The sequence below is a fragment of the Cetorhinus maximus genome, chromosome 7 (assembly GCF_964194155.1).
Source record: "Cetorhinus maximus chromosome 7, sCetMax3.hap1.1, whole genome shotgun sequence".
Taxonomy (NCBI): Eukaryota; Metazoa; Chordata; class Chondrichthyes; order Lamniformes; family Cetorhinidae; genus Cetorhinus; species Cetorhinus maximus.
In genome coordinates this window covers 25,212,649-25,224,665 of record NC_135885.1, presented here as the reverse complement: position 1 = coordinate 25,224,665, position 12,017 = coordinate 25,212,649, and the positions used below count along the sequence as shown (strand labels likewise).

At 43.6% G+C, this 12,017-nt stretch overlaps 1 protein-coding gene across 1 annotated transcript in view; it reads left to right on the top strand.

Moving 5' to 3' along the window:
- relt (RELT TNF receptor) overlaps positions 1–10,408 on the top strand; it is a 93,761-nt gene extending 83,353 nt beyond the window's left edge. The window contains exons 12-13 of the mRNA XM_078545236.1: positions 7,151–9,627; positions 9,694–10,408. Of these exons, the coding sequence (XP_078401362.1) occupies positions 7,151–7,162 (12 nt within the window). The 3' untranslated portion in view covers positions 7,163–9,627; positions 9,694–10,408. The remainder of the gene's footprint in view (positions 1–7,150; positions 9,628–9,693) is intronic.
- The last annotated feature ends 1,609 nt before the right edge of the window (positions 10,409–12,017 follow it).

Here is a 12,017-nt window from a genome sequence, read left to right as displayed (position 1 = left end):
GTGACGTCTATGCACTCCCTGTGCAGGTGGGAGGAGATTCCCTCAGCCGAGAGTGCACTCTTTCGCGCATGCACGCGGAAGAGCGCTCTCATCTCCCTGAGGCTAAGTGCTGCCTCAGGGAGATCGGCTCCAAATTTTAAAATGTTAAAGAGACAAAAACAAAATTTCCCTGGCATGCCCTCTCATGTGACACTGTTACATGAGTTGGGACATGCCCATCACTTTTAGTGAAACCTTTATTAAATATTTAAAAACCCTCATGAAACCTCATCCTGCCCGTGGATGAGGTTTCATGCTTTTTCTGAAGCCCGCCAGGGCTCCCGGCCTACCCGCCAACCCTAAGGTTGGATGGGCAGGTCAATTAATTACATTAAGTACTTTTTAAATGGCCTCAACAGGCCGTTGACAGGTCGGCGGGCGCACAGCTGATTCGGCTGCGCCCCCGCCAACCTGAAAATGGAAATGATGCGGGGTGACAGCGGGATGCCCGCCCGACGTGACCCCACGTCACTTTACGCGGACCCCTGCCCCCCGCTTGCCAAACGGAAGATGCAGCCCATAGCCTCTAAAATATCATAAATAGTTAGAAGGATAGTAACAGACTTCAAGTGGGTATAAACAGAATGGTGAAATGGGCAGACACATGGCAGATGAATTTTGATGCAGAGAAGTGTTAAGTAATTCAGTTTAGCAGGGAGAAGGAGGACAAACAATATAAACTAAATGGTATAATTTTAAGTGCAGGAACATACAGACCTGGGATCTGCATGTTCACTCGTCTTTGAAGAGGGCAGGACAAGCTGAGGAGGCTGTGTACAAAAGTTTGGTGTATGGGATCTGTGGGTTTATAAATAGAGGCATAGAGTACTAAAGCAAGAAAGTTGAGCTGAACCAATTGATTAGGTTCCAGCTGGAGTATTGTGTTCAATCCTGGGCAACACTGGAGGAAGGAAGTCAAGGCTTCGGAGAGGAAACAAAGGAGATTTACTAGAATGGTAGCAGGGATGCAGGACTTCAGCTTTTATGTGGAGAGATTAGAGAAGCTGGGATTGTTCCCCTTGGAGCAGAGAAGGTTAAGTGGAGATTTGAAGGAGACGTTCAAAATTTTGAAAGGTTTTCAGAGCCCTGAATTTCACGCTCAGCATGTGCGCCAAGTCAGCAGGCCTGGAAGCGGATGTGAAATGCGCTTCCTCCTGCGATTGGCTCCCGAACATCATTTCAGGCCAATTAACAGCCAGCCAGTGTGAAACACGTGCTGAGAAAGCCTCAGCGCTGCCAAGGAGGGTGGGGGCAAGAAGAGGGCGGGCACTGACAAAAGTGAGGGTGCGGGTGGGCGCTTCTAGCGAGCTCCCTGAAGGCAGACAGCTGCTGTGGAGCTGCCTCAAGGAGCTGCAGACCTGGACAGATTAAATAACAGGAAAAAAATGCACCATACTGTGTCTTTGCAACACATTCAGGCACCTGACAGCAGAACTGCAAAAAACATCAGTCCCCAGATATCTTTTTTAATTATATTTCACCCCAGACATTTCATCCTGCCCTTGGATGAGGTTTTATTAAAAATGGGCTGCCCGCTTGCCTGTTTTGCCCGTGCGACAAGCGCAAAAACACATGGGCAACGTAAAACTGTGGACAATTGGGTTTTTAATGGCCTTAATTGGCCCTTTAATTGTCAGCGGGTGTGACTCCAACTCCTGCGTACACCCGTCAACCTCAATATTGCTCACGTGCGCGATGACGTCAGGACACACGGCCGACGCAATTTCGCACAATTTCACGTGCGTTCGGGGCAGGCACACGCTGTAAAATCAATGTAAAATTCTGGCCATAGAGTAAATAAGGAGAAAATGTTCCAAATGGCAGAAGGGTCAGTAACCAGAGGATCTAGATTTCAGGTGATTGGCAGACGCACCAGAGGTGACCAGAGGTACAAAAAGTCATGTATGTAGTGACTTTTTAGGGTCTAACATTCACTCTCTGAAAGGGTGGTGGAAGCAAATTCAGTAATAGATTTCAAAAGGGAATTGGATAAATACTTGAAGAAGAATAAGATTGTAGGGCTGTGAGGAAAGAGCAGGGACTTGAGACTAATTGGATAGCTCTTTGAAAGAGCCACACTGGCATGATGGGCAGATTGACCTCCCTCTGTGCTGTATAATTTTATGATTCTACGAGCTAAGCTAAGATTTCTGTGCAGTACTGAGGAAGTCCTTCGGATGAGACATTAATCCAGCTGCTTAGGCGACTGCTAAACGTCCCAATGATGTTATGGAAGGGAAGTAGCTGGATATCCTGGTCAAATTCAACCTGCACTAACCATGTTTTGTGGGGTCTTGTGTGCCAGTTTGTTACTTCATTAAGGAAGTGGTTTCTTAAAAGTTGCCTCTCTATGCTGTGGAAATGCTAAAGCTTTAAACTCTTGACAATACTTATCTGACCAGACAAGTATTGCGTGTCTTACTTTGTAATTTACAGTAGGTTGGGAATCATAGAAATGATTCATGCTCTGCACCTTTGTCAATGCTGTCTACACATCAGATTTCATCTCCCAGCTGTTTCCCATTTCTTTTGCTATGTTTCCTCTTCAACGGTTTTGCCCTCCTGGGAAGAATTTTCCCTCCATCGGGGGGGAAATGCAGGAACGGGCGTGCCTCTGATCGGTGCCCTCGATTGGGTCACACTGCCATTTTACATGGGCGGGCCAATTAAGGCCTGCCCATCGTGACGTCCACCAGGAAACTCTATGCACTCCCTGTGCAGGTGGGAGGAGATTCCCTCAGCCGAGAGTGCACTCTTTCGCGCATGCACGCGGAAGAGCGCTCTCATCTCCCTGAGGCTAAGTGCTGCCTCAGGGAGATCGGCTCCAAATTTTAAAATGTTAAAGAGACAAAAACAAAATTTCCCTGGCATGCCCCCTCATGTGACACTGTTACATGAGTTGGGACATGCCCATCACTTTTAGTGAAACCTTTATTAAATATTTAAAAACCCTCATGAAACCTCATCCTGCCCGTGGATGAGGTTTCATGCTTTTTCTGAAGCCCGCCAGGGCTCCCGGCCTACCCGCCAACCCTAAGGTTGGATGGGCAGGTCCATTAATTACATTAAGTACTTTTTAAATGGCCTCAACAGGCCGTTGACAGGTCGGCGGGCGCACAGCTGATTCGGCTGCGCCCCCGCCAACCTGAAAATGGAAATGATGCGGGGTGACGTCAGGGGTTCTGCCCGTCATCCCGCATCATTTTATGCGTCGGTGAGCGGGCCCCGCCCCCACTCGCCGACCTGAAGATCCTGACCATGAACTTTGCAATTGATTCAGCTCTAGTGGCCAATGGTGGTAATGCATCCTATATTCTAATAAACCTTTGCATAAAAATTTGCCAAACTGCGGACAATTAGGGATGAGCAACAAATGCTGGCCTAGCCAGAGACGCCCACAACCTGTGAAAGAATAAAATAAGCTTGAACTAATTGGGCTGGCTTTTCCCCACTTAGTTCATAATCTGACCAACGTCAGCTTCAATTCCAGGTCGGGAACCCAGAAGTGGCTGTGACGAGACATGGCTTGTGATGTTCCTAGAGGCAATCAACTAAGAAACTGCCTCCAGGAGCCCCATCCAATTAAGGATGGCAGCTGGATTAAGGAAGCAGGAGACCAAATGAGGGGGCCTGCAGCGATGTCTGGCCAGCAGCCCCATCAGGAAAGGTGGGCGCTGGTGAGACAGGTAGGAAACCTTGAGAGCACATCTGGTTTGTTCTGAAGATGCCCATAGCAGGTAAGGCCATTGGTGTGGAGAGGAAAATCTTCCACGTCCGGTTTTGGCCTTGTGTCTTGGTGGCAACTTTATTGAGATATGGAGCCACCAGCTCTGACGACTAGGAGGCCGCTTCTAGAGAGCTGGTGGGCTTTGCACACAGCTGGGGTGGGGAGGCAGGGGTGGGTTGCAAGACGGGAAGATCTATTCTCTATCAGAAAATGGCCTCAAATTGGGCCCTTAAGTGGCGTAATTGTTTGTCTCACTGGAGTGGGCTGCCAAATTTCTTCCCTTCCCAATGTGGGAAGCTCCTCCAGAGGCAGGAATGTGTGGTGAGGGAGCCATCCTGACGTGACTCCACCCTATTTTCCCGGCTGTCCCGCTTCCAACCCCATCTACGTGCGGAAATTCAGCCCGCGTCTGGAATTCTAGTGCAGTAATGTAATCACTACAGCATCATCATATCCAAATTGATAGAAAGGACATTGCTTTTCCAGGCTGAATATCATTTTGCAGACTGGTTTCAACTATTCAACCATTGCCAGCATTAGTCTTGAGCCATGAACATGAAAAGAAAAACACAGAGAAATCTATTATTTATGTCCAGCGGGATATGAAGATAATTTCTAAACTAAACATTCATAGCACGGACGCAGAATCTTTGCAGTCTTTTGAAAATGTCAGGTCTCTTAAAGGAAGTAGCAAGTCAGCGCTGAAGTCATTATTACTTTTGTTCTAAAGCTTGCTTGTTTCTCCATTTAATTTCTAGCACTGGGTGTCCGTTATTTTCTTATCCCCTTGAGCAAAGAGTTCCATGATCAATTTTTAGGCCTCGTGAACTCCTGAGGACATTTTATTTGAGTAGATTGTATAATCCTAGATTGTATCCAATGATTGCTATCCCACCCGCCCACCCAGCAGTTTCCATTACTTTAATGAAACTGATGTAAAATTGAATGCTTATCACGGTAATTGCTGTTGGTTTATAGCTCTGGGAAGTAAACAGAAGATGTCACGGAAATTCAAATGGCCCAAATTAGAGGAGCTAAGGGATCAAAAACAGATTGAGGTTGGCGAAATTATTGACCAGTTGTGGAATGCACCAGCTCTCAAATTGCCTAGCCATCCTGAAATTCCAAGTAGATAAACAAAAAACAGAATTTGATGAGTTTTGTCATCGTAAAATAGCATGATTTAAATAAATGGAAAGGTATTAACGATGAAATGAATGACTTCAATTGTGGAGCTTAGACGCTGTCTTATTAAATTACGCTGCTTAACATATTTATTATGCATATGCATTCAAGGCAAGTGGGTCCTTTCTATCTACTCACATGCCTATCCTTCCACTTTCATTTAACTGTAGTCGATGGGCTCAGGCAAGTTTTTAAGTTGAGAATTGAGGGCCAGGAAAATCCCGTGAGAGAGCAGTGTGTCAGTTTGCAGGCATTTTCCCACCTCCAAGCCATTTTCAAGGAGGCCGGGTCAAGGGGCAATAGTTACCTGCCAACAAGTAGCTAATTTAAGCGTTTACCCATGCCAACTGAAAGTTTCTAGTCGGCAGACAGGCCACTCAATTTAGCCAAAACATGGCCAGCAAAGGGAGGAATCCTTCAGAAGCAGACCCAGTAGTCCTAACTCTCCCAAATATTTTAAAATCACTTCCCCCCTCCCACCACTCCCCACCCTGTTGCCAGTACAGGAAGATGGCTACAGCTGCAACTGCAGGCCACTCTGTTGGGGGGGAGTTCACCCTCCACGAGGGAAGTCTGGCAGTCGTGGCCATTTTTATTTACAATATTTTTGAAGGTGCTGAAAGGGTGCCTCCATCTTGAGACACCCTCTCTCCCCCAGCAGCAGGCTGCCGCTCTCATTTTGGCACCCCACGTTGGGAGGCCGCTCACCATCATTAATTAGATGGCGAGCGTAGCCTCTAACCATTAGTTGGCTGTTCCTTGGAAAAGCATGTCAGGTGACTGTTTCTGACGCAGACTGTAGTCGGGACCTGCATTTGATACCAGCATACCTGACCCCAAAACAAAAATCCTTCCTGAGGAATTACTCCTGAGAGAAAGTGATGTGAAAGTACAGATTTCTTTGAATACTGATGAGGATGCTGAGGCGCGTTCTGGCACTTTCAAAACTGCACTTCATGCATACGCTTCGACAATTTGTTGTAGATGTGCACTATAAGGACAATAGGACATTGCAGGTCTTTGCAGAAGGATGGCTACTTTTAGTGTGAAGATTTAGTAAATGTAGTTTCCTGAATAATAGAGTTTTCACTCCGAACTCTTTCTCTGAAAAAGCAATTTGTTACTTAAAGCCCACACACGCTGTTATCATTTTCTGTTAAGAGAGGTGCTTTTGTCAGAGTCTGGAAATCTTTAAGGATATTTAAGCCATCCTTCTGAAGTGGGAAACCATGATTAAAGATTACTTAATCCTCAGTACATTGTCTTATTTTTTAAAAATAAGCTGCAACAAATCCTGTTTTTGTTCCAACATGGGACCTTTCATTATAGACTGAGGAATTAAAGCAATTAGTTGACTGTAAAATGTGTTCTCCCATAATAATTATCCAAAGTGTAAGGAGTAACTGGAAATAGGTTTGTGTGTGACTTTGAGCCTAGCAATTCTCCCTCGATGCTGCAATCTTTGGAATTCCAACCTGCAGTAACTTTAACCCCAAATTAAGTTATTGATACCTCAAGATGGTCAAATATTCAAAAATGGTCAGTTGTAAAGTTATCAATGACTTCTGTTTACCATTACATTTAGGTAGAGTATCTAGGGGAGGTCTTGTGGTGCAGTGGTAGCGTCCCTATCTCTGGGCTAGAAGGCCCTAGTTCAAGCCCCACTTGAGGGCTGTGGGATGTGTGTTCATAATGCGGCTAAACAGTTTGAATATCAGCCTGTAAATCCTTCCAGTATGCCTGACAGCAAGTGGTGAGAGTCATAGAGTTTCCTGGTCAGCCATACTGCAGAAGGCAACAGTAAACCACTGCAGTACTTTGCCAAGCATAATCATGGACTAATCCAATGGAAGTCCATGGTGGCCAGTGCCTGAAGGAGGAGAGTACCTAGAGGAAAGGAAAATGTGGTGAAAAGGGGTTATATTTATGGATTTTTACACAAATAAATGTGACTCCACACTGGGTTTGATGGAAATACACAACAAGTTGTGGCAGGAAGTTACACAGGTTCAATTCAAAAGACAGAAATAGCAATCTCCACAGCTTTAACAGACAACTGGTCTAACCCCACCTCAGAATGGCAATTTAAAGAGGTTCTGATCCCTGAAACGGAGATAATAAACCACTAAGGTACATATCACAGTCTAAAAGAAATGTTGTCTATCACCTCTCAAGATGTCATTTATCTCTTTTAAATAGGTTGGTGACTGAGTTTGTTGAAGGTCATGAGGAGATCCACAAGTTACTCACGGCATGGGTTAAAGGAAAGGTGAGAAGTCCAGTTTGAAGATCAAAGGAAAAAAAAAAAAATCCTTCTCCCAAATATTCAAGATTATCTGTGGCAAAATAAGAAGTAGAGTCGACCTGAATGCAGACTGGGAAATTGCATTAAGCCCAGTGCGAAGATGAACAAAATTAATTTTTAAAGTTGAATCTCAAAGGGCAAGCCCTGTTGATAGCTGAAAAATGCTTCCTCTGAAACTCTGTACCCTGTTAGTTTACATTCTGTTGTATGTTGTTATAAACTCTTAATCTGTTCTTTGGGGAAAAAAAAGCTGCAATCTGAAAACTGTACTCAAAAGCTATGGTTTATCGGCTTACTGTCCCTTATTGAGACAGACTTTTACATAGCTTGGAAGGTGCACTTGTTCGACAAAGCTGCATATTCTCTTGTTGCACTTCTTAAAAACCGTTCATTTGGAGGTCAACCAGAGCCCTCTTGTGGAACTGAATCAAGAAACCTCCTATATTGGTGCCCTATTATACTATTGAGCCATGAAAAGTGAATTAAGACAGGGCTCGCTATTTTTATGACCTACAAACAATAATGACAGCAACGAGAAACTACAGAAATTGGAGTAAATTCTCGTATTTTTTTTAATATATTTTAATTAGGCAACAAGCACAGGCGATAGGCAGACAGTCTTGAACTTTCAGAGTAAAAGTTCAACCCATGATTAATCGGAAAGTCAACATTGACTCATTGCTGTAGTTTTTTTTCAAAGAAGAACAATTTTTGAAACCATCTCTAAGTTTGACATAATCCATAGAATAAGTAAGGTGGATACTGTCTCTTTTAAAGCTGAACTTTTCTTAGATACTGTGGCGAACTCAGTCAGGTTAACCCGACATGTGCACGGTTTTAAAGTATTAAAGTCAATACCAGCACTTTTAGGAAAACAAAAAAGAAATCTTCTAAAGTGGTCAAAATGGATACTACAACTTTCTCTACTTCCCAATTTCTCTGCAAACTGTATTGTTGTAAAAGGGTTTTAGTATGTCAGAAGCAATAATGTACCTTTTTAAGTGTATAATGAAAAAATGCATTGTAGCTACCTCCACAAGTAGATTGTAGCTATGTAGCCATACCTCAGATCTCATTGTTCCCTCTTTTTAAAATGGAGGGGCGTTTAATGATTTTCAACTTGGAATTTCTTGTGTATTAACAGCACACACTTCTTCACTAACTCACGAATAGTTGTCAGAGTGCGACTTCTGTTAAGTGGTACAACAGCTGTGTTACCTCATCCAGGAACTGGCATTTCACAAAGTGCGGATCTGCAATCTGTTTAAACATGTAGAAAAAATTGGCATTGAATTCGTTTTGTCTTCACTGCAAATGCCACCTTGTAGGAAGGGGAAAAGTAGGCCGTGTGTCTTTTCTAACTGGTAGAGGAGCATGTGTGCGCATTGCCTATAATGGCAGTCGTAATCTTTTGGGTTATCACTATTAATGTCGTTGTGTATATTGAAGACACTAACCAGATGGAGCGAAACCTTGCTGGGGCAAGTTGACATGAAATGTTTGCTTGCTTCGTATGTGTTGTGAAGATCCATCAGCTGGAAGGTTCATTCCCCAGCCTCATGCACAGAAGAGCAGTCCATGAGGTAACACCCAGAGTTGGAATGATCTTGATGTATTGTTTCATTAGCATGCGACTCCATGTCTGACATAAGGAGGTTCCAGCCAGAAATGCAGACATTCCTGCCTAACATGAGCCTTGAGCTGTGAAGAGATAATTGTGATGGCTACATCACCAGCCCAAAACAGGAATTATGGCACAAACCAACTATTAAAAGTAGAATTGTACAATATTATAGCCCTGAATCACTGGAAGTGGAATTGGGTAGATCCCACAGCACTTAAGCGGGATTGTTTCCACTGATTCTGGGCAGTCGTGTTGAGGCAAATGTAACAATTCATTCTTAAAAGAAAATTCTGTTTTTATTATAATGGTAACTATAGTGTGAAATGCTGTCAAATGTCCTTATGAAACTTGAGAACAATAAAAATTGACCCACAGTGTCCAGTAAGGATGGTTGCGTCTGACTTGCATGGCATTTTCTAACCATCTTTTAGATTTATAAGTAGGTCAAAGGTTTAGGGGAAGCACAGATGTTTCAAGGATTGAGCATTTTTTATATGTAATAAATTTAGTCGACTGAATAATCAGTTAGACAACTCAAGTATTTCTGAAAGCTGTATTATATTATATCCCAGTACTACCATCAATAGCAACCTGGGCTCCAATGGCAGTATCTTCTAATACGGCTTCTGCTGCCTAAGCCGTGGAGAACTAGCTCAGAGGCGGAGGGGGGGGGGTTGGTTTCTCGATGCAGCTTTGCTAGTTCAGCCCCTGCAGTGCCAGCTGTTGTTTTCTCTAGGCACTGGGTAGGCATGCCCTCAGTCCATCTGTGGCACTGGGTAGGCATGCCCTCAGTCCATCTGTGGCACTGGGTAGGCATGCCCTCAGTCCATCTGTGCTAGTCATAGTTTTTAAGCTGTGTTTCTCTGTAGCCATCAGTGTTGTGGATTCTGTCCTGCAATCTAGCTGGAGTGGCATCTACAGCAGAGAGCCCCAGCATATTACAGAACTAGTCCTACAATTTCACATACCCAGTAAAGATGGGATTGAAAGCCATGACTTCTACATTGGAGATTCTACAAAGACCACTGACCAGAGCTCATTAAAAGTAATTAGCTTGGCTCTGGGCAAACCTAAAAGACTGGGCCAAGCACTCTTTTTTACTAACTGCAGACTAGCGTTGAGAAAAGATTAATCCATTTTTAAAAATCCATTCAAGTCAGATTGAAAGATCATCATTAATATGCTTATCTGAATATTTAAAGAGGGGATCTGTCAGGTGTAACACCATAATGCAACTCCTGAAACTCCTGATTCTATCTCCCTTAGCAAAACCAGTTTACAGCATTTTAGTTCTGGGTGAAAATTAGTTTACATATTGCTGCTTTTTACATTTGTTTTGATTATTTTACTGTTTAATTTATTCCTCGTCTTGTATCTTTATTTGGATTTTCTGTAAAGTATCGACAAGTATAAGTGAATGCACTGATTAAAAACTATCCTTGTGTCATGTGTTGTATTTATTTGTGATTGGTTCGGTTGCAGAATTTTTATTGTATTGTTCTTCCAATAAACTAAAGTTTCTCACTCAGTCACATGGTGATTAGTATAACAGCAAAATACTGCAGATGTTGGAAATCTGAAGTGAAGACAAAAAGTGCATGTAATAAAAACAGAATGTGCTAGAAATACTCAACAGGACTGGCAGTATCTGTGGAGAGAGAAACAATTAACATTTTGAGTCAAATATGACTCTTCTTCAGTTCTTCTGTTTCTTTCTCCACAGATGCTGCCAGTCCCGCTGAGTATTTCTAGCACATTCTGTTTTTATTATGTGGTGATTAATGTTGTGCTTAAGTTTTTTTCTAACAAGGTGTTATGAAGTCCTTTCTCCACCTGGGTTTGTTCAATGTGATCGGTTGTGAATTTAGTCTGAGTTAAAATGTTAACAACTAAATACAGGTATTTTTTACTTCATTTATTCATTCAGTCAGTGCTGGATTGAATTTGTCTAACTTAAGGTCAGAGGCTAGGAATCCTGCAGTGAGTAACTCACCTCCTGAGTCCCCAAAGCCTGTCCACCATCTACAAGACACAAGTCAGGAGTGTGATGGAATGCTCCCCACTTGCCTGGATGAGTGCAGCTCTAACAACACTCAAGAAGCTTGACACCATCCAGGCCAAAGCAGCCCGCTTGATTGGCACCTCATCCACAAACATTCACTCCCTCCACCACTGACACACAGTAGCAGCAGTATGTACTATCTACAAGATGCACTGCAGGAATGCACCAAGACAGCACCTTCCAAACCCATTACCACTACCGTCTAGAAGGACAAGGGCAGCAGGTACATGGGAACACCACCACCTGGAAGTTCCCTTCCAAGCCACACACCATCCTGGCTTGGAAATATATCAGCGTTCCTTCACTGTCGCATAGTCAAAATCCTGGAACTCCCTCTCTAACAGCACTGTGGGTGTACCTACACCACGTGGGCTGCAGCAGTTCAAGAAGGCAGCTCACCACCACCTTCTCAAGGGCAATTAGGGATGGGCAATAAATGCTGGCCCAGCCAGCGAAGCCCACATCCCATGAATGAATAATAAATACCTGGGACACCATTTTTTTGCAGAAAAAACAAAATCACATCAGAACTTTTTATACTTTCAAAATTACAGTACTAATATAAGGTCATCGGTTGCAAACAGATTCATGACGTCACTAGGAAACTCAACAGCTCATGGTGCAGCTCCCTTCAAGTCAAACAATTGCCTTTCTGAACAGAGGAGAAATAGGTAGTGCAGGCCTACCCTAAACTAAGGAATAGCTTGATTTAAATGTCGGATTGCCACTGTCCACCTCCTCTCCCTCCCTATCATTTACCGTTTACCCCATGGTCACTTGATCCACCAATGAACTATTGCTGTTTGTCAATGACCTTTGTGGACTGTTTCTCTCCAAGATAACTTTCTACAAATTTGACCCATCACGACATTGCCACCAGATCAATCATCGGAAGATCATGGGCGCTAGGAGGATTCACTCTGTGAGAATGAGGGAGATTTCCATAGTCAGATGGGAAGCAGTTGGGCTAAAGCACCTGAGGATCATTGTTCATCCCAGGGCCCTGTCTAAATTATCCAGAGTAAACTACCCACCCAGTTATTTGGAGAGGCATTCAACATTGGTACCAATAGCA